The following is a 26,711-nucleotide window of genomic DNA, read 5'->3' as shown; positions in this document are numbered from 1 at the left end:
AATCATCATAAGAATAGTCAGAATAGCATTATGATAATATCTTATGCTGCAAACAAGGAAAAGCAGCTCCAAATCCATCTAAAGCTTCAATGAGACAGGCAATCCCTTTTATGTAAGTTTTGTACTCTCTCAAATTCAATCTGTGTGCTGTAAATATGTAACATGACTCTATTATTTTCCTCCAGCATTCCTCTATTCTGCGCTCATCCCCAATGCACGCTAGCCAATCATAACTCCAATCAGACCCTCCCCTTTCCAGATAAAAAGAGGGCCAGGGAACAGTGATCTCCATCTACAGAGAGTCTCTCAGTCTCCACAGACCACCTCCTCTAACACTGGCTAAAACGTAAGTTGTCATGTCCACCAGAGCTGTGAAGAGCTACTCTGTGAGGCCCTCCTCTGCAGGCATGGGCTCCCCTCAGAACTTCAGCAGCAGCTCCTACTCCGGTGGATATGGCGGTGCCAGACAGAGCTACAGCGTCCGCAGCTCCTACGGGGGCGTTGGCAGCAGCGCCAGGGGCGTTGCAGCAGGTGGTTATAGGGTAATTGTGGCTGGGGGGTCCGTGCAAAGACGGGGTGTGATGGAGTTTGGGTATACGGTCATGGGTGTTGGCGGTGGTATGGGTGTTGGCGGCGGTATGGGTATGGGGGGTGGTATGGGGGGTGGGACGATGAACTGTACTGGACCCCCTCAAATCACAGCTGTTCAGGTCAACCAGAGCCTGCTGGCACCACTGAACCTGGCGATCGACCCCAACATCCAGGTTGTCCGCACCCATGAGAAGGAGCAGATCAAGACCCTCAACAACCGCTTTGCCTCCTTCATCGATAAGGTCAGTTCCTCATGTGTTCCTATCACAACAGGGTCAAATGCATAGTGCATGCCAAATACTTTCATACACTTGAGCTGAGCTTGATTTAGCTCGTCTGGTACAATGGGGCCAATGGAGTGTTCCCAAAAGTGCAATGTCCACCCCTGGTTTGTATTAACTTGGCCTTTGAAGGATGATTTCAGTCATCTGTTTCAGATTTTCAATGTTACCTATAACCATTCCCTTTACCTTCATTTAATAAGCTCCCTGCTTTGGTCAATCATAATTGAATGTACATTGTGTACAAAACATTGTGTACAAAACTGAACGTGCATTGTGTACAAAACTATGGAAATAGATTATACTGTACATTTATGACTTATTGCATACTTTTTAGGCAAGCATATAAAAGACAAACTTGGTTATTAACAGAATAAATTGGGATCACCAAACTCCCTCTTACTAAAAAAGGGAGACAGGGTGGACAGAAATTGGGCCAGAGAGAGACCACAAGACGAGGTTAGTTGTATGAATACAGGGTTTGTTGTTCGGAAAACCCTTCTAGACATTAGTTACTTACTCTTAGGTCCACAAAACAATCTTTCTTCTCAGTAGTTGTAGGCAAATAGGGATTTGTTGTTGGCCAGAAATCGATCTTGTCACAGAGTCCTCTCTTGCTCAATGTGTCCCATAGACCTTCACAATCAAACAGGAAATGTCATGTTCACTGTCAGATACATCAGCCCATTCATGCACAGGGCTTATCAACGGTCAATTATCTCTACAATGATTACATGCTTCAACCATCCCTTATTGTTTTACCTACCTTAATGGGGCCCGTTATTTCTAAAGAACCAAAGAACTCAAGGATCAATGTGCAGGTTAAGCCATAAATCGGTTATGTTTACCACCAGGTTAACCTTATCTATGTGTGGCATTCTACCCCTCTCCACACCTTAGCGATGCGATGCACATCACCCTTCCTTCCTTCCTTCCTTCCTTCCTTCCTTCCTTCCTTCCTTCCTTCCTTCCTTCCTTCCTTCCTTCCTTCCTTCCTTCCTTCCTTCCTTCCTTCCTTCCTTCCTTCCTTCCTTCCTTCCTTCCTTCCTTCCTTCCTTCCTTCACAAGTTTCAGTCAATGGCACTGACCATTTCCCTTTTGTCCCTGAAGGTGCGTTTCTTGGAGCAGCAGAACAAGATGCTGGAGACCAAGTGGAGCCTCCTGCAGGACCAGACCACCACCTGCTCCAACATCGACGCCGTGTTCGAGGCCTACATCTCCAACCTGCGCAGACAGCTGGACGACCTGGGCAACGAGAAGATGAGGTTGGAGTCGGACCTGCACAACATGAAGGGTCTGGTGGAGAACTTCAAAACCAAGTAAGTACTTTCTTCATATTAGAAATGTTTAACTAGGAGGGTTCATTTGCCCTGAAAAGGTCATTATCATTAATCAAATTAAATGTATTTATAAAGCCCTTCTTACATCAGCTGATGTCACAAAGTGCTGTACAGAAACCCAGCCTAAAACCCCAAACAGCAAGCAATGCAAGTGTAGAGGCACGGTGGCTAGGAAAAACTCCCTAGAAAGGCCAGAACCTAGGAAGAAACCTAGAGAGGAACCAGGCTATGAGGGATGGCCAGTCCTCTTCTGGCTGTGCCGGGTGGAGATTATAACAGAACATGGCCAAGATGTTCAAATGTTCACAGATGACCAGCAGGGTCAAATAATAATAATCACAGTGGTTGTTGAGGGTGCAACAGGTCAGCACCTCAGGAGTAAATGTCAGTTGACTTTTCATAGCCGATCATTCAGAGTATCGCTACCGCTCCTGCTGTCTCTAGAGAGTTGAAAACAGCAGGTCTGGGACAGGTAGCACGTCCGGTGAACAGGTCAGGGTTCCATAGCCGCAGGCAGAACAGTTGAAACAGGAGCAGCAGCACGGCCAGGTGGACTGGGGACCGCAAGGAGTCATCATCCCAGGTAGTCCTGAGGTATGGTCCTAGGGCTCAGGTCCTCCGAGAGAGAGAGAAAGAAAGAGAGAAAGAGAGAATTAGAGAGAGCATACTTAAATTCACACAGGACACCAGATAAGACAGGAGAAATACTCCAGATATAACAGACTGACCCTAGCCCCCCGACACATAAACTACTGCAGCATAAATACTGGAGGCTGAGACAGGAGGGGTCGGGAGACACTGTGGCCCCATCCGACGATACCCCCGGACAGTGCCAAACAGGCAGGATATAAGCATTAGCATTAGCATGCTAATTTGGGAAAGTGGCGCTACTTTACAAATCTGGGTCTCAAATACAGTATTATGATTTCAAGAAGCTTTATTTTTGAATGAATTTAAATATTTAATCCTAAACATCATTTGATTTTAAGCTTGTCAGAAATGTTTCTTGTTTGATTAAAAGGCTTGCTCTATTCTCCACTCTCAGGTATGAGGATGAGATCAACAAGCGTAACGAGTCTGAAAACAATTTTGTTCTCCTGAAGAAGGTCAGTAGACTGAATCATTATAGAAGCCCCCCTACATGCATAACTTGCAGTGCATCGTTGCTTTACCACAACATCAACAAATTGGCTGAAGTAAAAAAGCACATTTACTTGCAGGAGCAGTTAGGATTAAGTGCCTTGCTCGGTTACTGGTCCAACCTGCCGCCCTACATGAAACTAGATATGTCCTGCTTTCTTAGGATACAGATTCTGCATACATGATCAAGATGGAGCTGGAGGCCAAGCTGGACTGTCTCACTGATGAGATTGAGTTCCTCAGGAGTATCTATGATATGGTAATGTACCATGTCCATACTGCAATGGGAGAGACTGACAGAAAACATTTGAAGGATTGGCCTATGCTGTCGATTCCATTGGATTTGGAATCAATTGAGTGAATAGTAGATGCCGGATGAAATCTAAAGGTTTCTCTTCATCCTCTCTTGGTTCTTCAGGAGCTGCGTGAGCTGCAGGGCCAGATCAAGGACACCTCTGTGGTGGTAGAGATGGACAACAGCCGTAACCTGGACATGGACTCCATTGTCGCTGAAGTGCGCGCCCAGTACGAGGACATCGCCAACCGCAGCAGAGCTGAGGCCGAGACTTGGTACACACAGAAGGTAAGCCCTTTCCCCTGTGAGGCCCCCACCTCACGCCTTTGTAAACTTTCCGAGATTTAATATTATCTGTGCTCCTATGTCCATACTTGCATATCACTGAGAATGGATGTCCATTAGAGGATGCTGGTGGGAGGAGTTATAGGGGGATGGGCTCACTGTAAGGGCTGGAATGGAATAATTTGAACTGTATCAAACACATCAAACATATGGAAACCACATACTTGACTCTGTTCCACTAATTTCATTCCAGCATTGCAATGAGCCCGTCCTCCTATAGCTCCTCCCACCAGCATCCTATGATGTCGAATGCCTACGTGGTATCCTAATGTGGATACTAGAACAACCACCGTAACCATAAAATCTCAAGTTCTATAGTTTGGGGTGACAGTTACCCCAGGGAAGATCTCTGAGGGAGGATAATGTCACTGTGTGAGGTCATGACTAGCTCACCTCCACTACTTCATTATAACTATACATTGTGAAACCTCTCTCGATTACCATAGCAATTGTGGTAACAAAGGCTATTTCTACCATCTCAGGTATCTGCTAGCTAAATTACATGGACTTCACTGTTTTGTTATGTCTCTATGTGTTGTCTCTGTAACAGTATGAACAGATGCAGGTGTCAGCCAGGAAGTATGGGGACGACCTGAAAAACACCAAGGCAGAGATCGCAGATATGAACCGTAAAATCATGAGATATCAGTCTGAAATTGACATGATGAAGGGTCAGGTGAGTGTCTCATACTGCATGCCTCTCAGTCAATATGTAACAGAAGTGCCATTTTATCTAACACCCCTAGCGTGGATTATAGGTAGACCTATTATGATTTTTCAATGCCGATACCGATACCGATTATTGGAGGACCAAAAAAGCCGATACCGATTAATCGGACAATTAAAAAAAAAAAAATTGTAATAATGACAATTACAACAATACCGAATGAACACTTATTTTAACTTAATATAATACATCAATGAAAAATCAATTTAGCCTCAAATAAATAATGAAACATGTTCAATTTGGTTTAAATAATGCAAAAACAAAGTGTTGGAGAAGTAAAAGTGCAATATGTGCCATGTAAAAAAGCTAACGTTTGAGTTCCTTGCTCAGAACATGAGAACATATGAAAGTTGGTGGTTCATTTTAACATGAGACTTCAATATTCCAAGGTAAGAGGTTTTAGGTTGTAGTTAATATAGTATTTATAGAACTATTTCTCTCTATACCGTTTGTATTTCATATACCTTTGACTATTGGATGTTCTTATAGGCACTATAGTATTGCCAGTGTAACAGTATAGCTTCCGTCCCTCTCCTCGCCCCTACCTGGGCTCGAACCAGGAACACATCGACAACAGCCACACCCGAAGCATCGTTACCCATCGCTCCACAAAAGCCACGACCCTTGCAGAGCAAGGGGAATAACTACTCCAAGTCTCAGAGCGAGTGACGTTTGAAACGCTATTAGCGCACACCCAGCTAACTAGCTAGCCATTTCACATCAGTTACACCAGCCATTAGGCTGATAGGCTTGAAGTCATAAACAGCGCTGTGCTTGCAAAGAGCTGCTGGAAAAACGCACTAAAGTGCTGTTTGAATGAATGCTTACGAGCCTGCTGCTGCCTACCATCGCTCAGTCAGACTGCTCTATCAAATCATAGACTTAATTATAACATAACAACACAGAAATACGAGTCTTTGGTCATTAATATGGTCGAATCCGGAAACTATCATTTCGAAAACAAAGCGTTTATTATTTCAGTGAAATACGGAACCGTTCTGTATTTTATCTTAACGGGTGGCATCCCTAAGTCTAAATATTCTTGTTACATTGCACAACCTTTAATGTTATGTCATAATTACGTAAAATTCTGGGAAATTAGTTCGCAATGAGCCAGGCAGCCCAAACTGTTGCATATACCCTGACTCTGTGTGCAATGAACGCAAGAGAAGTGACACAATTTCACCTGGTTAATATTGCCTGCTAACCGGGATTTATTTTAGCTAAATATGCAGGTTTAAAAATATATACTTCTGTGTATTGATTTAAAAAAAGGCATTGGTGTTTATGGTTAGGTACAGTCGTCCAACGATTGTGCTTTTTTCGCAAATGCGCTTTTGTTAAATCATCCCCCAGCGTTGCATCGATTATATGCAATGCAGGACAGGCTAGATAAACTAGTAATATCATCAACCATGTGCAGTTAACTAGCGATTATGATTGATTGATTGTTTTTTATAAGATAAGTTTAGCAACTGACCTTGGCTTCTACTGCATCTGCGTAACAGGCGGACTCCTTGTGGAGTGCAACGAGAGGCAAGTGGTTATTGCGCTGGACTAGTTAACTGTAAAGTTGCAAGATTGTATCCCCGGAGCTGACACGGTGACACGGTGAAAATCTATCCTACTGCCCCTGAACAAAGCAGTTAACCCACTGTTCCTAGGCCGTCATTGAAAATAAGAACGTGTTCTTAATTAACTGACTTGCCTAGTTAAATAAAGGTATAAAACTTGTTTAAAAAAAACATCTGCGCCCAAAAATACCGATTTCCGATTGTTATGAAAACTTGAAATTGTCCCTAATTAATCGGCCATTTCGATTAATCGGTCGACCTCTAGCGTGGATAGACTGTCTCTCCTATTCAGCGGTAGGATCAACAACATTTACAAATAGGAACACAACTAAAAATATGATTTATCTGACAATAGCGCAACCACCTGGAGAACCAGATTCCTAAGGCAGAGGAACGCGGTGAGCTGGCGGTGAAGGACGCCAGGCTTCGCATCAACGATCTCAAGGTGGCCCTGCAGAGAGCCAAACAGGACATGACCATGCAAGTCCGCCAGTACCAGGAGCTGATGAATGTCAAGCTGGCCCTGGACATTGAGATCGCCACCTACAGGAAGCTGCTGGAGGGAGAGGAGAGCAGGTAGGAACCTTGAGCCCTGCACAAATTAAGTGGCTGCCTTCCCTCTTTCCCTCAGATCTGATCTGAGTTAGGCTTTCATGTAACGTTCTTTTAGATTAGTGAGTAGTCACAGGAAGTAAGGAGGATAGCATTAACACATGAGAGCATTAAGACATGGTGTTAAATGACCTGACTCTAGCATTAGGAGAATTTGATGATGACCAATGAGTTAATTTTCTCACTGATAATATCCCTTCCACAGAAGGAATGAATAGAAGGGACATCCCCATTCAAGTCAATGATGTCAATGATGGCATAATGGGTGGACTGGCAGCAATTTGAGTGTACCCAGGCCAGGAAGTAAAAGTAAGAAGTTTACCCTTCAATACGTGCTGTGATTTGTTGAGTCAACTCAACTGACATTACAAAAAATACACAGTAGCGGTGCGTGGGTAAAATCAGTGGGGAATCCAAGCCAGGAAAAAAAACTATATTAAAACGTATGTGTTGTGATAATTGCGTTGTTTGTTCTATAACCTGTTAGTTCATATGCCTTGCAACTGTGATAAATAGGCCTAAGACCGAGACAATAAAAAGACAGTGGCAGAGTAAATTAAACGATACATTTGTTTCATAACAAAACCGGAGAGCAAGATCTGTCTGGTGAAGTCCACAAAACATATTGCATGAGCTGGACAGGTAGGGGTAGCCAAAGCGAAGGCTGGTGTGACAGTAACAACAGTTACATGACCTACAGCATGGTCAAGCAAGGTAATGTTTAGAACACTTTTGGACTACTAAACAACTATTGATTGAGAACCACAGAGAGATACCGCAAGTCATAAAGAAAACATGCGCTGCCTCCACTATTCCAGCACCATTTCAACTTCAACATTTCAACATCATATACAGTGCCTTGCAAAAGTATTCATCCCCCTTGGTGTTTTTCCCATTTGTTTGCATTACAACCTGTAATTTAAATGGATTTTTATTTGGATTTCCTGTAATGGACATACACAAAATAGTCAAAATTGGTGAATTGAAATTTAAAAAATCTGTTGTTTAAAAAATTACAAATCTGAAAAGTGGTGCATGCATATGTATTCACCCCTTTGCTATGAAGCCCCTAAATGAGATCTGATTCAACCAATTACCTTCAGAAGTCACATCATTAGTTAAATGAAGTCAACCTATGTGCAATCTAAGTGTCACATGATCTGTCACATGATCTGCTCTAAAAGGCCCCAGAGTCTGCAACACCACTAAGCAAGGGGCACCAGCAAGCAAGCGGTACCATGAAGACCAAGGAGCTCTCCAAACAGGTCATGGTCAAAGTTTTTGACCATCAAGGTAAACACTGTCTGGCGCAAACCCAACACCTCTCATCACATCGAGAACACCATCCCCACAGTGAAGCATGTACCACCACGCAGTATCATGCTGGGGGATGTTTTCATCGGCAAGGACTGGGAAACTGGTCAGAATTGAAGGAATGATGGATAGCGCTAAATACAGGGAAATACCAGATGGAAACCTGTTTCAGTCTTCCAGAGATTTGAGGGGTGAATAGTTATGCACACTCAAGTTTTCAGTTTTTTTGTCTTGTGTCTTTTTTGTTTCACAATAAAAAAGATTTTTAATCTTCAAAGTGGTAGGCATGTTGTATAAATCAAATGATACAAACCCCCCAAAATCCATTTTAATTCCAGGTTGTAAGGCAACAAAATAGAAAAAAAGCCAAGAGGGGTGAATACTTTCGCAAGCCACTGTAATCCCTATGCTTAGTCAAATACAGTGACATCTAAAAGATACCCAAAATGATTTATTCCAATGTAAGCTAAACATGATGTGGCTGTCCATGCTACTGTTTTCTCTCTCTCTCTGTGTGTGTGTGTGTGTGTGTGTGTGTGTGTGTGTGTGTGTGCAAATAGAAAATACATTTTGACTCACCAAACTTGTAGAGAAACACCAATGCCATCCTGTTCTTTCATCTAGCCTAAACGGTCTCTGACTCTGTCATACTGTATACACCTTTAGTTTTTGTTGGCCTAGGCTACCTGGCTAAGATGCTTGCTGGCTAGCATAACTTCCATTCATTGGCAACGATGCGCCAGGCCAGCTAGTAAACATCAGTATACTACATCTAGCTACATGTGGAACTTCCATCCTCTCAGGCCAGAGGCACAATGTATTCATTTATGGTTGGATCAGAATCGCCTTTATAATAATTTGCCAGTGCAGAGAATTGAAGTAAAACCACAAGTCCAAATCCCTATCTCCATCCATAGCTAATTTAGGAAGGAGACGATTTTTACTAGCCACCGGATGACAAGGACACAACAAGATGATGGAATAATTCAATTTTTTTTCTGTCAATTATGTTTGGCTTTGAAGCCAAATCCAAACTGGCTTCCCTTAACACTTGTTTGTGCGCTAGGACCATTGGCTATTATTTAATATATTTTTTTTTTATCAAGGGAGGCCAAAACGCTCACTGGCTTCCCTTACATTCAATCAAAGAGTGATTCAATGCTACGGGCTGGAACAATGTCATACTCTTTTTGACCAGACAACATCAGATAGATGGGCTACAAATACTAAGACAGAGGGGCGCTGTTTCATTAACTTGTATTCTCTCTCCGGTACATTAAGACTCTTGTGAATTGAAGTAAATTTATGAAACACAGAGACGAAAGATAAATTAGTTTGTGTTTTTTAATTTTTTAATTTGTGCATATTTGGGGGAAGCTTGGCTTCCCTTGGCATCCACGAATACACACCCCTGAAAATACGTTTAATTGCATGAGCCACATCAGTTAGCATCATTTAATGAGCAAGTCTTCACTACCCAATTCTACATCTAGTTAAGTTGTTTTGTTGTTGAAACTAGCTAGTGTCTGCTTGCAAAATTAATTCATATGAAACATATGGCAGGGATGCTAACAATGCTGAAATGCTTACTCTGAAATGCTTGCTTACGAGCCCTCCAAACAATGCAGTTTAAAAATAAAATAGTAACACAACTTGCCTAGTTAAATAAAATAAAAAGAGGAATAAAATAAATACACAAGAATGGAGCTATATACAGGGAGTACCAGTACCAGATCAAATGTGCAGAGGTACAAGGTGTTTGAGCTAGATATGTACATGAAGGCAGGGTAAAGTGACTAGACATCAGGACTGATGAGTGTAAAAGTGTGTGTGTGTAAGTATGTGTGTTTGTGTTGCGTTGGTATGTTTGTGTGTGTTATGAGTGTGTGTGTGTGTGTATGTAGTGTATGTGAATATGTGTGGGTTTTATGTGGGAGTGTCAATGTAGTGTGTGTGAATGAATGTGTATATGGTGTGTATATACTGTAGAGTCTAGTGAGTGTGCATAGGGTCAGCACAAGATAGAGTCAGTGCAGATAGTTTGGGTACCATTAATTGACTATTTAGCAGTCTGGCTATTTAGCAGTCTTATGGCTTGGGGGTAGAAGCTGTCTCGGAGTCTGTTTGTCTGAGAGCCAATGGACGGTAGCAGAGTGAACAGTCTATGGCCTGGGTGGCTGGAGTCTTTGGCAGTTTTTCTGAAAAATGTTGGGCCTTCCTCTGATACAGCCTGATATAGAGGTCCTGGATGGCAAAGAGTGATTAGTTCTGCCGTGATTAGTGTGCTGAGTTCTACAACACAGCTCATTACTCTCTGCGCCGTCATCACTTTGGCCAAATGTTACAAAGTATTGAGGCAAAGTGCCAGCTGTCAGAATCAGATAAATGCTGATTTCTGAGAACAGTCCCATAACTTTGGTGACTTACAACTTTATCAACAAGCTAGCAAACTATCTACCATAAACAAGTTTGCACTAGGCTGCTAGCTGGAGCATGGTTTGCCGCAGTAGCCAGTGTGTCATAGATACCGAGAGTGGAGGGATTTTTGAAATCAGGAACTAGTGTTAGGCAGATGAGCAAAATCTTGATTTTTTTAAATTGTGTTCAACGTCCTACATAAAAGATTGGTTGAGCGACGAGGAGTGACACAATCTGACATAAGACAACGTGGTGTATCCATGAGTCTACCACTACCAGTCAAATTGCCACAGTTAGAGCTTCTGGGTTAGAGCTTCTGGGTTAGAGCTTCTGGGTTAGAGCTTCATGGTTAGAGCTTCTGGGTTAGAGCTTCTGGGTTAGAGCGTCTGGGTTAGAGCTTCAGGTTTAGAGCTTCTGGGTTAGAGCTTCTGGGTTAGAGCTTCTGGTTTAGAGCTTCAGGTTTAGAGCTTCAGGTTTAGAGCTTCTGGGTTAGAGCGTCTGGGTTAGAGCGTCTGGGTTAGAGCGTCTGGGTTAGAGCGTCTGGGTTAGAGCGTCTGGGTTAGAGCTTCAGGGTTAGAGCTTCTGGGTTAGAGCTTCAGGGTTAAAGCTTCTGGGTTAAAGCTTCTGGGTTAAAGTGTCTGGGTTAGAGCTTCAGGGTTAGAGCTTCAGGGTTAGAGCTTCAGGGTTAGAGCTTCCAAGCCTGTTCTATTCCTTCTACTTCTATGATCCCTTCTCTTTACTCTCCACCTCTTTACCCAGGCTCGTGACTGGAATCAAGTCGGTCAGCATCTCCAAACAGTCTTCTTGTAAGTGAATGTCCTCTCACTCCACAGCTATTCTGTTTCACTTAATACTTAGTACTTATTGTACATCGCACTGGTCAAATAACTGAGATAAATAAATAACACGAGTCCATGTTCACTTCAATGACTCGAAATGTTCATTTCCACTTCCAGCAATAAACTACAACTCTTACCCCCTGGAGAGCAGTCACACCACTAGCTACGCCCAGGGCTCAATAGGCGGATACAAGAGCAGCAGCACTTACATCAGTGGCCATGAGAACAGCCATGTAGGCCACAGTTTTGACCTGCCTGGCAGTATCATCCTGGGAGCCACCAACGGTATCCAGGTCTCTACCAGCAGAGACGTGGATGCCAGCATCAGCCTGGGAGGCAGCAAAGGCACCAGCAGAGATGTGGATTCCAGCATCACCCTGGGAGGCAGCAAAGGCACCAGCAGAGATGTGGATTCCAGCATCACCCTGGGAGGCAGCAAAGGCACCAGCAGAGACATGGATTCCACTGTCACCCGAGGAGATGAATGAGGAGACTTCGTCATCACAGGCGACCATGGAATTTGTTTATTCTTTCTGTGACAGATTTGTGCTTCCACAACCTACTTTTCAGCCTTCCACTCACATTCATTTGACTTTTCTAGCCAGGTTAGTACATAATTTACCTGCTAAACAGTGACCTTTCAAACAGGCTAATTAGATCCACCTGGAATCACAGGCAGTCTAACTGTAACTTAATTTTCCTACCCACAAATAGTCTGGTTTAAAGTGGTAAATGTGAAGGGTTATGTATTCCTGAAAGGCCCCTGAAAGTCAACCCCTTATGCCTATTTGGCCTACTTGTGTGGTCTCGTTCACTGTCAATGGAAGCTATCCATCTCATTTGTCTGTCCACACCTGAGTCACCAGCAGGTGCCATTGTAGCAGGTGTTTTTCTCTCTGCTTGCTCAGAGACCCATTAAAGCACTAGGAGAACAAACAACCTCTTAATGTGTATGTGATGTGTGACATATTTCTTCCATTGAGTCATTTGATGAGAGGATGCTGTTATCCTTATGCCAAACCCCACCAAAAGGGAAATGTATGAAATGTGTACATGCAGGGCCGGCTCCAGGCATAACCGACATAAGCGGTGACTTAGGGGGCCCCTGTCCCCCCAAAAAGGGAACTCACTATTAATAGTAAGAATAGTACACCAGATGTGATTTTGAAAAAAAAACAAAAAAAACAAGATAAAAACAAAAACATTTCTCTTGTTATGTCAGTCCCTCAGTTAGCTGACAATTTGCAATGTACATGTTTGGATAGTCTAGTCTAGTTAGTCTAGCCAAATATACTTGTAGTAATCATGGCCAAATACCGATTGGGGACGCAGTATTAGTCATTCTCACTCAGATATCATATTAACATGGCATAAGTAATGGCAAAATGTGTAGAATTGTAGGAAATGTGCTTTAAAACTGAAAAATGTATCACTCTGCCCCATGGCAAAATGAGTACAATTGCAATACATTTGTTATAAAATTGCTAAATGTTATCTCCGCCCCACGGCAAAATATGTATAATTGCAGTAAATGAACATTAAAACTGAGATTTTTATCTCTGCCATCAAGAGTGGGACCACTAAAATGTTTTGCCACAAGGTGGGGGGCCCTTGGACACAGGCCCGGCTAGAGCCGTTGTTGCTCCTAGACGTTTCCGCGTCACAATAACAGCACTTACAGTTGACATGTGCAGCTCTGTCAGGGCAGAAATTTGACAAACTGACTTGTTGGAAAGATGGCATCCTATAATGAAGATATATTAGCGTTTTATTTTTCATACATTTTCATAAATGTTGACCAAAAAATACAATTAAATCCATTTTAATCCCACTTTGTAACACAACAAAATTTGGAAATAGTCATGGGTTCTGAAGGCACTGCACATAACATGACTAGGCATCAGAATAGATAATAATACGAGTAAGAAGAATGTATCCATGCAGATACTTAGAGTGTGCACAATGCTTTGCAGGTTTTTAATAAGAAGAATTTATACATGGATCCAACTTTAAGACTCAGTCAATATTTTCTCCTTTTCCTCCTTTTAGAATTGCAAGGTATGTGACAATGAGAATAGAGCCTACGCACACTTGATTGGGCAATTGCTTAACAAGCTATGGGTTTCTATCCAAACAAGCATTTACTATCCCCTTAAAAGGTGTTTGGATCGTTAGACCATCAGTCTTAATAGACAGGTACTGGCCTGAAGCATATTCACTCTCTTCTATACTTAGTTCAATCAATCAAAACTCTCCAAAACCACATTCCAACCACACCCTCCACATTCCAAACACACATGCACACATGCAGACACACACACACACACACACACGCACACACCAACGTAGACACACACACACCAACGCAGACACACACACACACAAATGAACTCAGACACACACACACACACACACACACACACACACACACAAATGTACTGTATGTGTATGAACCCCACATGATCACACCCTCTTTTTCTCTCTCTCATTTGTCACCATGGAAAATGTGTCTTTATGTGCTGTCAGGGAGAATTACAGCATTGTTCTATCACTTTGGCACATTTTTCAGATGTAAGTGGTATTTTTTCAAAACTCAGGACAACAGTTATAATAACACTTGTAATGCCTTCTGTCTGTTCAGAGTCTTATGTTCAGAACCTTTGAACCTACAGGAGCAATTAGGGTTAAGTGCCTTGCTCAAGGGCACATTTTTCACCAAGTCACCTCGGTGATTCAAACCAGCATCCTTCAATTACTGGCCCAACGCTCTCAACCACTAAGCTACCTGCCACCGCCGGTAGCTAGCAACAAGCAATTTCAGGGAGTCAAGGGCTAGAGTACCTGCCATTTCTGCCTCATATAACATTGCAGAAGATCAACTTTTCTATGTGACTTGTTACTGTAACTGCTATGGTATCAAGCTAAAATCATCAACTTACAGTGTTGATGATTTTCAAATTCATGAGTGGAATTCATGAGTGGAATATACTCTAATTCACAGGCCAAATATTTCAGTAGTGCGTTGTCTATTACACCATCATTTCAAATGGTTGCACATGGAGTGACTCTTTCCACTTTGCCCTGGCCTATTGAAGCACACTGGCTGATGGAGGATGATCATGTAGTATTTACATTCACATCCATATTTGATTTGGTTTTACCTTCCAACCTACATTTTTGGGTTCAACACATACAGTGCAATCGGAAAGTATTCAGACCTCTTGACTTTTCCCACATTTTGTTACGTTACAGCCTTATTCTAAAATGGATTCAATGATTTGTTTTCCTCATCAATCTACACACAATACCATACCAATGTGAAAACAGGTTTTTAGATATTTTAGCAAATTTATTTCAAATAAAAAACGGAAATACCTTATTTACATAATTATTCAGACCCTTTGCTGTGAGACTCGAAATTGAGCTCAGGTGCATCCTGTTTCCATTGATAATTATTGAGATGTTTCTACAACTTGGAGTCCACCTGTGTTAAATTCAATTGATTGGACATGATTTGGAAAGGCACAAAAATGTCTATATAAGATCCCACAGTTGACAGTGCATGTCAAAGCATAAACCAAGTCTTGAGTTGAAGGAATTGTCTGCAGAGCTCCGAGACAGGAGAGTGTCGAGGCACATTGAAGGTCCCCAAGAACACAGTGGCCTCCATCATTCTTAAATTGAAGAAATTTGGAACCAACAAGACTTCCTAGAGCTGGCCGCCCGGCCAAACTGAGCAATCGGGGGAGAAGGATCGTGGTCAGGCAGGTGACCAAGAAACAGATGGTCACGTTGACAGAGCACCAGAGTTCCTCTGTGGAGATGGGAGAACCTTCCAGAAGGACAACCATCTCTGCAAACCTCCACCATTCAGGTCTTTATGGTAGAATGGCCAGACGAAAGCCACTCGACAGTAAAAGGCACATGACAGCCGCTTGCAGTTTTACAAAAGGCATCTAAAGGACTCTTAGACCATGAGAAACAAGATTATCTGGTCTGATGAAACTAAGATTGAACTCTTTGGCCTGAATGCCAAGCTTCACATCTGGAGAAAACCTGGCACCATCCCTATGGTGGTGACAGCATCATGCTGTGGAGATGTTTTTCAGCGACAGGGACTGGGAGTCTAGTCAGGATCGAGGGAAAGACGAACGGAGCAAAGTACAGAGAGATCCTTGATGAAAACCTGCTCCAGGTCGCTCAGGACCTCAGACTGGGGCAAACGCTCACCTTCAACAGGACAACAACTAACAACTAACAACCCTAAGCACATAGCCAAGACAATGCAGGAGTCGTCTCTGAATGTCTTTGAGTGGCCAAGCCAGAGCCCGGACTTGAACCTGATCGAACATCGCTGGAGAGACCTGAAAATAGCTGCTCAGTGACGTTCCCCATCTAACTTGACAGAGCTTGAGAGGATCTGCAGAGAAGAATGGGAGAAACTCCCCAAGATAAACTCACATTTATAGAAATTCCGACTTATAAAACACACCCCTTCATTTACAATAATTCATAATGTACAGTATCTTTTTTCAGGATTGTTTTTTTATGGCCAATCAGAGATACCGCTTTCTTACATTTCCCTCGTGGTTCTCAGGTTAGTGTGGGGCATCAATAACCACGTGATCTCCCTCAAAGTAGCTTGGTCCTTTTGGCTCCAGCATAACCCATGGATGGCTCTGATCAGAGTAAGGTGGTCTTGTTGGCACTAACTGTCCCTTGGGGGTGACTTTTTTTTGGACAAAAGTCAAAAGAGGCTTACGTGAAGTAAGTTCACACATAGAGCCCTGGAGGTGCTGGAACACATGGCCTTCTTTTATTTTCTTATTTTACAAATACAAGTTAAGTGTGGCAAGTGTGACATTGCGCTGCTGCACTTGTCCTGATGCTCTAGCTATACCTACCAGTGGCAGGCGATGAGTTTGGGATGAATACCACCAGTAGGCTAATCAAGGTTCCTTTGGATGTGCTCAAAACACGGTCTTACGGTCAGGGACAGGGAAGGGGGCAACTGCAGTTCGACTGCCAGTAATTACAATCAAGTAAAGACTAGTTTGTTCTGACAGCATAATGTAGCAGCTAGTCTCTAGCTAACTAACTTATCCATCTACATTTGTGATAATCAGCGGATACTGCCCACCCCAGTATGGTTCTGTTTTTGCAGAAAATCAAGGCCCATGTTAAAGAATTATGGAGAATTTGGCTGCAGGAGCAGGAGGGGGAAGGGGGGCGTTTTTTAAATATATGTTTTAAACTTTTAGCACCTGCCCCAGAGAGCGACCCGTCTCCAAGTATTTTACTGGTTTGTGACTCACTGGCACCGCCCCCGGTTAGATGGGAATATAGCAGTCCAAGAGTTAACACACAGGAAATGTATTTAAACACACTGAGGAAGATGAACATGGAGATCAAAAGTGGGAGAGGTAGTGGATTGCTGCTGGTTCTGAAACGAGCAACCTATCAGGGCACAGGTCACACAGGTCAGGGAGTGTTTGAAAGGTACGTTTATGGTACCCCCTAGACTCTCAGGCTCTGGTCGTGGGGGATGGGGAGTGGAGTGTGCAGCTCATGGTTGTGAGTTGCTGATAACAGTCACCGGCAGGGAATTCGTAACACCCACCAAAGGTCTGTGGTCCTGCAGTTAAGCATCCACTCAGTCACTTTCACCCTTCTTTTGTTTTCAGATCAGCACAGATGAAGGGGAGGAGACAAGAGGAAGTCATTTTATACTATTGGGATGCACCCTGTGAATAGCTTCCAATTTGGGCCTTAAAAGACAAACCAGACTGCAGAAACCAGAAGTTAGCTAAGCTACACAGCTAAGCAGAACAACTCAGAACATGCTCTCATCCAGGGCCCTAGCCTTTTGTGGGCCCCCTAAGCGAGAAATGGTTAGGGCCCCCCTACCTCGTGGGCAAACCACTTTAGTGGCCCCCCTAGAGGACACTTACAGTATGTCGCTCTGTATTGCAGTATTGCTCTCATACCATTTATTGCGCAACAATAATGATCTGATCTTCCTTTAATGCTTTGTGTTACAGTGTGAGGTTTTCATTGGAACAATGTCAAGGGGAGAATGGCCTGAAATGAATAGATGAATGAAGAGATAGTAAGAGCGATTCCTAAAAGAAACAAAGGACAATACAAGGACAACTCAAGCTAATGAAAATGTTGGCTCGCATGATTGTTGCTTAAACGTCTAATTCTACATGGCAAATGAAAGACATTTGTTATGTAACTATTTTAGGTAGGCAGAGAGTACACCTCATTTCCTAGTTAAATTAAGAAAATAAAAATAAAAAAAACTCCAGAACAGCATGAAATCCCAAGGCTCTCTTCTACACAAACAACCTACTTTTACTGTAGTTCTCCAGGACCAGTCACCACTAGTCAACGTAGGAAAGAAGAAAAGCCCAAGTGAACTGTCGTTCCTTTCAGTGTCCCTTAGTGCACTTCAAGCTTGTGATTTAATGTGGCCTTTAGTTCATGCAGAGCAAAAAACTGCAGTGAAAGTTGAAAGTATGGGGGTTCTATAGCCTTTGTATTGCAATTCATTAGTGCAATTTGTTTGCGATTCGATGTTTCAATCATATTAATGTTGGCTCACCATTTAAAAAAAAAGATTTAGGACAAGCTAAAGAAGGAGAAATTCCACAGTTTTGGCGCAGGTACAGCCGACTAGCTAACATTAACTACATTTTGAGAATCAATACTTGGACTCATAGAGCTGGTATAATATCATCAGAAATAATATCGCAATACTCTACTGTATACATTTTTCATCCCTAGTAGAGACGAGGAGTATCATCAGACATGCCTGCATGTACTAACTCAATTTAAACCTCCATTCAAACCTCAATTTCCTTGTTTTTGTCTTGTAGCTAACTAACAATTTCATGCATTCCCCTTGACTCGACTTGTGCACCAATAATTTAGTATTATCATTTGACTCATAATGTGTGGCATTCTACATAAATAATTGAGTTATACAAGGAACAAGTCATATGTACAAGGTCATTAAATGTTTGATCTCATTGAATGATTATTGCACTAAGTCCTGTAAAACATGTCAGATTTAACAGCTTCAATTTAACACATATGATATACCACCGGCAATTCACTGCAAAGTTGACTTGTATCGTCTTGAATCTTCCCATGCTGCAGGACTCTACATAAATCATACAGTCACAACTTCTTTTTACAGCCTTGTAGGCTGCTTCCTGTTTTTTTTTAAATGTCATACCTTGTGGCTGGACTAACAGGTTCACATTCTTCCTCTGAACAGCATTTGAGTCTACTGACAGATGAAGGAACACAAACGGCTGGCTGAGCATTTGGAAACAAAGCTTAATTTGCATGAGCTTGTGGTTGCTCAGCAGAGGTGTGTCTCATTCCAACAGTGTAGGAAACTAAACCAGCAGGTCTTTCGACTGCTCCTATCTGCTCACCTTGTCAAAACATCTTGCAGATGTAACCATCAATGCTGATACTAACATGTACCTCGCAATGCATTGCCATGGGTCTATTAATAATCTCTGCATGTATCCCATGTGCAGGGCATGACTGAACTATTAGTAACACCTGTCTAAAATCAAGCTCCCTTGATGAGTTGCTTTTACAACATTCAGCTTATGTACAGTAGAGATTTATTTGGAAGGTTTGGCACAGGGCCTTCTCTACCGAGGTGGTGATCAGGTGAGAGATTCCAAGGTTTTCAGTAGCCCTTTCCTGCAGTCAAATAACCTAGTGGCCCCATGGGTGGAATGTTATTAATATTTCTTTCATGAACATTAAACACCATTTTTTTTAAACCAGCCAAAAATCCGGTGTTTCTATGTCAAACAGATTTTGTTATATTTCAGTCTTCTGTGATGTATATAAAGTGTAATATCGGGATGCAAACTCAAAATTGAATAAATGTCAACTCTATGTCTGACATGGTAAAGGTGTCCTCTTCTTTTTAAGCCCATAACCGTGTGTGTGAGGTGTATACTAGTAGATTTGTTTAAGTATTACCAAGAAACACTCTGTGTGACCCTGATTTAGCCCATACTCAAATACACAATCATTTCCAGATGTGTTTCCAAATACATTCCAATATTCAACTACATGTGTTTTCAAATAAAAAAAATATCAACATACTTACTTCCAAATGTCTTTGAAAGTAATTGAAATACTCTAAATAGTATTTGAATGCAGGTCTGCTACATATAAGGGGAGCTATCCCATAATACGTGTGATTATTTAATTGGACTGAGGGAGCTAAACTCTTACTGAAGGCTGGGTTTCTCTCACTAGGGCTGGTGGAGCTTGGCACTTACTTCAAGCTAGTCATCTGCATGCAGATTGGTGGAAGGTTTCACAGAACATAGATCAACACTGATCTTCGCTCCAACTCCTTTCTCATTACTAAATATGTCTGAACAGCTCAGTTTCTCTCCATGTAACTCTATGCACTTCAAGAGACACAAACAAGGCCTTGGTTGAAGGGAAGGCTGACAGGCAGCTGGGGCCTCACTGTGCCATACCCTATATCCTGCCAAACATGTTGATAAGCAGGACATGGAAGACAATACCCATTTCACACCCTCTCTGTCTCCAAACAAACCAAGCACAACTAAAGCCTCATTGTACAACCAGACAGAAGTTTTCGACATTCTTTTCTAATTACAGAGCGGTTGTCAACCGACTTGTCTCTTCAATTATATTATACAACATCTATGCATTTCTCTTATATAATACACTGTACATACAGATGAGGATCTTAATTTGACCACCCTGTTGCAGGAGAACCTTCCTGCAATCCAGGAAATGTTATACTTGTAGTGTATTTGAGGTTTAAAAAGGCTTCTGTAGTTTGCAATTTCCACTTTGAAATTTCAAACGTGATTTTCCCTTTCGAAAAATGTATCAACCCTTATAAAAATGTCCACATAATATTCACATTTCCTGTTGCTGCAGGATTATTTTCCTGCTGTAGCAAACTGGTGTGTGTACCATATAGTACCAGCACATACAATGCAGAGGAATAACATATTTCGAGGCAAGCACTGTACTGTAAACATCATTACATATTTATTCACGCTTTTGTTGAAACAATGGTTCCCTTTATTTAGCCAGTCAAGTCATGGTCTAAATAAAAACAGAAATTGTGTACTGCCCACCCCTAGTAGGCTGTTGTCAACACATTCTTTACCCGTTAGCTTAGCCTCTGGCACAGTAAGGGCCTGGATAAGAGCAGTTCCTGGCCTGGCTAAGGGCACTCCCTGGCCTTGGTAAGAGCACTCCCAGCGTGTACAGTATGGTATCCCCCCACTGGGGTTAGGCTAATCATTTCCCACTCTCCCTGCTCAGTGCCAGTTATCTACCCACATGGCGCTTTATGTATACTGGAATGACTGGTTTTGTAGTTTGGGAAACAGCATTATAGAGTTGTGAGGGGAGGAAAACAACAGTGGTTTCTCTGACAAATCACATTGTGTGTGTGTGTGTGTGTGTGTATATGAGAGAGAGCGAGACAAACTGCTAGCTAGATTTATGCCAAGAAAAGGTTATAGACTTCTTAGATTTATAGGTCTAGTCTACAATCCAAAAACACGTGAAACATGCACCATAAACTACACAAACTGAATAGTAAGCCCAGTCACTTCTTGCTATCCAAACATGCACATACATTTGACCTGTGGGAGTAGATTCCAGCTGTGGCCAAAGGTTGCTCCACACAGACTGCAAGGGGAGGGTCAATTAGTATGTGCTCACAGTGGTTGCTAGGCACTGAAAAGCTATGGTAACAGCAACAAGTGGAGTCCAGATGCCGGAAGTCATGACTCAATGTGGTAGGCAGATTGACATTTGGCATGAGTTTTTTCCTTGATGCAGAACTGAGTGATTTCCGCTAGATGGGCCAGCTGCAAAGTCAAAATGGGCTATATGGTAAAAATTCATCAAATAAAAATGTGCTTTTTTGATTTGGATTACTTTGACCACTCTGCAGAGCTGCCTCCAAAAGATTCATGACGAGAAACCTGCTTGTGGTAACTGTGAACACAGCTAGTATGAAAACAGGAAACACATTCAGCCTCTGATTACAAAGGCTGGCAGAAGTGGCGCATTCTCCCAAAACCATTGCCCTTATCCAGAGACAACCCTTACCTATCCTCATTCCCATGAAAATCTGAAAGAATTGGATAGGTGTATGAAATATGGTAGTACCTTCACCACCACCACTATGACCACCAGATTTATATTTTGTTGCCATATCCAATCCTTTGTCACACTCTGATCTGTTTCACCTGTCTTTGTGATTGTCTCCACCCCCCTCCAGGTGTCGCCCATCGTCCCCATTATTCCCTGTGTATTTATACCTGTGTTCTCTCTCTGTTGCTAGTTTGTTTTGCTCCGTCAAGCCTACCAGCGGTTTTCCCTCTGCTCCTGAGTCTCGATTGTTCATGTTTCCTACTTTTCCCGGTGTTGAACATTCTGCCTGCCCTGAGCCTGCCTGCCGTCCTGTACCTTTGCCCCACCTTTCTGGAGTACTGACCTTTGCCTGCCCTGAGCCTGCCTGCTGTCCTGTACCTTTGCCCCACCTATCTGGATTACCGACCTCTGCCTGCCCTTTGCCTGCCTCTGTTCGATCAATAAACTGTTACTTCGAAGTTGTCTGCATCTGGGTCTTACCTGAAACATGATACCTTTGATATAAGAGCTTAGGGAGTAGGGTCTAGGGGTTTCTGGGCAATCCCTTAGTCTGACTCTAAATCATCAGGTTAGCTGGAAAAATGACGCCGAACAAAAACACTAAACACACACAAAAAAAAAACCATGTGACGCTAAAGGCTATGTGCCCTAAACAAAGTCAACTTCCCACAAAGACAGGTGGAAAAAAGGGCTACCTAAGTATGATTCTCAATCAGAGACAACGATAGACAGCTGTCCCTGATTGAGAACCCTACCAGGCCAAAACATAGAAATACAAATAATAGAGTGTAGAATACCCACCCCAACTCACACCCTGACCAAACCAAAATAGAGACATACACAGGATCTCTAAGGTCAGGGCGTGACACCTACACACAATACCCCATAATGTCAAAGTGGAATTATGTTTTTATTTAATTTTTTTACGAAAAACTTGATTCAACCAAAAAGACCTGGAAGGTTTTCCAATGTCTCGCAAAAAGGGCACTATTTGGTAGATGGGTGAAAATAAAAAAGCAGACATTGAATATCCTTTGAGCATGGTGAAATCTTCCTAACTCAGTTGCTGGAGAGGAAGGAAACCGCTCAGGGATTTCACCATGGGCGCGACCCGTCAAGAAGTCCAGGATCCAGTTGCAGAGGGAGGTGTTTAGTCCCAGGGTCCTTAGCTTAGTCATGTCCCTGATTGAGTCTGTAACACCAACATGTTTTAAGCAGACCACTATAGTCCCTGTGCTCAAGAACACAAAGGCAACCTGCCTAAATGACTACAGACCTGTAGCACTCACGTCCGTAGCCATGAAGTGCTTTGAAAGAATGGTATGGCTCATATCAACAACATTATCCCAGAAACCCTAGATCCACTCCAATGTGCATACCGCCCAAACAGATCCACAGATGATGCATTCTCTATTGCACTTCACACCTTTCCCACCTGGACAAAAGGAACACTTCTGTGAGAATACTATTCAAAGACTACAGCTCAGCATTCAACACCATAGTACCCTCAAAGCTCATCACTAAGCTAAGGATCCTGGGACTAAACACCTCCCTATGCAACTGGATCCTGGACTTCCTGATGGGCCGCCCCCAGGTGGTGAGGGTAGGTAGCAACACATCTGCCATGCTGATCCTCAACACTGGAGCTCCCCAGGGGTGTGTGCTCAGTCCCCTCCTGTACTCCCTGTTCACCCACAACTGCATGGCCAGGCACGACTCCAACACCATCATTAAGTTTGCAGGCGACACATCAGTGGTTGTCCTGATCACTGACAACGACGAGACAACCTATTGGGATTAGGTCAGAGACCTGACCGGCTGGTGCCAGAATAACAACCTATCCCTCAACGTAACCAAGACTAAGGAGATGATTGTGGACTACAGGAAAAGGAGGACCGAAAATGCCCCCATTCTCATCGACGTGGCTGTAGTTGAGCAGGTTGAGAGCTTCAAGTTCCTTGGTATCCACATCAACAACAAACTAGAAAGGTCCAAACACACCAAGACAGTCATGAAGAGGGCATGACAAAGCATATTCCCCCTCAGGAAATTAAAAAGATTTGGCATGGGTCTTGAGATCCTCAAAAGGTTCTACAGCTGCAACATCGAGAGCATCCTGACTGGTTGCATCACTGCCTGGTACGGCAATTGGTCGGCCTCTGACTGCAAGGCACTACAGAGGGTAGTGCGTATGGCCCAGTACATCACTGGGGCTAAGCTGCCTGCCATTCAGGACCTCTACACGAGGTGGTGTCAGAGGAAGGCCCTAAAAATTGTCAAAGACCCCTGCCACCCCAGTCATAGACTGTTCTCTCTACTACCGCATGGCAAGCAGTACCGGAGTGCCAAGACTAGGACAAAAAGGCTTCTCAACAGTTTCTACCCCAGATAATTTTAACAGGTAATCAAATGGCTACCTGGACTATTTGCATTGTGTGCCAGCCCCTCTTTTTACACTGCTGCTACTCTCTGTTTATCATATATTATGCGTAGTCACTTTAACTATACATTCATGTACATACTACCTCAATTGGGCCGACCAACCAGTGCTCCCACACATTGGCAAACCGGGCTATCTGCATTCTGTCCCACCACCCACCACCCGCCCACCCCTCTTTTACGCTACTGCTACACTCTGTTCATCATCAATGCATAGTCACTTTAACCATATCTACCTGCACAGTCGTGGCCAAAGGTTTTGGAAATGACACAAATATACATTTTCACAAAGTCTGCTGCCTCAGTTTGTATGATGTCAATTTGCATATACTCCAGAATGTTATGAAGAGTGATCAGATGAATTCCAATAAATTGCAAAGTCCCTCTTTGCCATGTAAATGAACTGAATCCTCAAAAAACATTTCCATTACATTTCAACCCTGCCACAAAAGGACCAGCTGACACCATGTCAGTGATTCTCTCGTTAACACAGGTGTGAGTGTTGACGAGGACAAGGCTGGAGATCACGCTGTCATGCTGATTGAGTTTGAATAACAGACTGGAAGCTTCAAAAGGAGGGTGGTGATTGGAATCATTGTTCTTCCTCTGTCAACCATGGTTACCTGCAAGGAAACACGCGCCGTCATCATTGGTTTGCACAAAAAGGGCTTCACAGGCAAGGATATTGCTGCCAGTAAGATTGCACCTAAATCAACCATTTATCGGATCATCAAGAAATTCAAGGATAGCGTTTCAATGTTGTGAAGAAGGCTTCAGGGCGCCCAAGAAAGTCCAGCAAGTGCCAGGACCGTCTCCTAAAGTTGATTCAGCTGTGGTATTGGGCCACCAACAGTACAGAGCTTGCTTAGGAATGGCAGCAGGCAGGTGTGAGTGCATCTGCACGCACTGTGAGGCAAAGACTTTTGGAGGATGGCCTGGTGTCAAGAAGAGCAGCAAAGAAGCCACTTCTCTCCAGGAGAAACATCAGGGACAGACTGATATTCTGCAAAAGGTACAGGGATTGGACTGCTGAGGACTGGGGTATAGTCATTTTCTCTGATGAATCCCCTTTCCGATTGTTTGGGGCATCCGGAAAAAATATTGTCCAGAGAAGACAAGGTGAGCGCTACCATCAGTCCTGTGTCATGCCAACAGTAAAGCATCCTGAGACCATTCATGTGTGGGGTTACTTCTCAGCCAAGGGAGTGGACTCACTCACAATTTTGCCAAAGAAACACAGCCATGAAAAAAGAATGGTACCAACACATCCCCCGAGAGCAACTTCTCCCATTCATCCAGGAACAGTTTGGTGACGAACAATGCCTTTTCCAGCATGATGGAGCACCTTGCCATAAGGAAAAAGTGATGACTAAGTGGCTCGGGGAACAAAACATCGATATTTTGGGTCCAGACCTTAATCCCATTGAGAACTTGTGGTCAATCATCAAGAGGCGGGTGGACAAACAAAACCCCCAAAATTCTGAAAACTCCAAACATTGATTATGCAAGAATGGGCTGCCATCAGTGGCCCAGAAGTTAATTGACAGCATACCAGGGCGGATTCGCAGAGGTCTTGAAAAAGAAGGGTCAACACTGCAAATATTGACTCTTTCATCAACTTCATGTAATATTCAAAAAAAGCCTTTGACACTTATGAAATGCTTATAGTTATACTTCAGTATCCCATAGTAACATCAGACAAAAATATCTAAAGACACTGAGGCAGCAGACTTTGTGAAAATGTATATTTGTGTCATTCTCAATACTTTGGCCACGACTGTACATACTACCTCAATCAGCCTGACTAACCAGTGTCTGTATGTAGCCATCCCTACTTTTATAGCCTCGCTACTGTATATAGCCTGTCTTTTTACTGTTGTTTTTTTTCTTTACTTACCTATTGTTCACCTAATACATTTCTTGCACTGTTGGTTAGAGCCTGTAAGTAAGCATTTCACTGTAAGATCTACACCTGTTGTATTCGGCGCACGTACAAATACATTTTGATTTAGTGATGAGCTTAAAGGGCACTATGTTGTTGAACGCTGAGTTGTAGTCAATGAATAGCATTCTCACATGTTCCTTTTGTCCATGTGGGAAAGGGCAGTGTGGAGTGCAATAGAGATTGCATCGTCTGTGGATCTGTTTGGGCGGTATGCAAATTGGAGTGTGTCTAGGGTTTCTGGGATAATGGTGTTGATGTGAGCCATGACCAGCCTTTCAAAGCATTTCATGGTTACAGACCTGAGTGCTATGGGTCGGTAGTCATTTAGGCAGGGATGAAAATGTCAGTGAAGACACTTGCCAGTTGGTTAGCGCATGCTTGGAGGTCACGTCCTGGTAATCCGTCTGGCCCTGCGACCTTGTGAATGAATTACTCACATAGGCTACGGAGAGCATGATCACACAATCATTCGGAACAGCTGATGCTCTCATTCATGCTTCTGCGTTACTTGCCTCGAAGTGAGCATAGAAGTAATTTAGCTTGTCTGGTAGGCTCGTGTCACTGGGCAGCTCTCGGCTGTGCTTCCCTTTGTAGTCTGTAATAGTTTGCAAGCCATACCACATCCAACGAGCGTCAGAGCCGGTGTAGTACGAT

General features: G+C 43.0%; 1 protein-coding gene across 1 annotated transcript; it reads left to right on the top strand.

The window, feature by feature from the left end:
* Positions 1-232: 232 nt before the first annotated feature.
* LOC110528491 (keratin, type II cytoskeletal 8) lies at positions 233-12,415 on the top strand. The gene is made up of 9 exons (XM_036984066.2): positions 233-833; positions 1,983-2,191; positions 3,258-3,318; positions 3,516-3,611; positions 3,771-3,935; positions 4,543-4,668; positions 6,649-6,869; positions 11,397-11,443; positions 11,594-12,415. The coding sequence occupies exons 1-9, from the start codon at positions 357-359 to the stop codon at positions 11,962-11,964; spliced, it is 1,773 nt and encodes a 590-aa protein (XP_036839961.1). The 5' UTR covers positions 233-356; the 3' UTR covers positions 11,965-12,415.
* Positions 12,416-26,711: the final 14,296 nt, after the last annotated feature.

The sequence above is a fragment of the Oncorhynchus mykiss genome, chromosome 7 (assembly GCF_057628025.1).
Source record: "Oncorhynchus mykiss isolate SJ-2025 chromosome 7, ASM5762802v1, whole genome shotgun sequence".
NCBI classification, from domain to species: Eukaryota; Metazoa; Chordata; class Actinopteri; order Salmoniformes; family Salmonidae; genus Oncorhynchus; species Oncorhynchus mykiss.
This window is presented reverse-complemented; position numbering and strand designations above follow the sequence as displayed.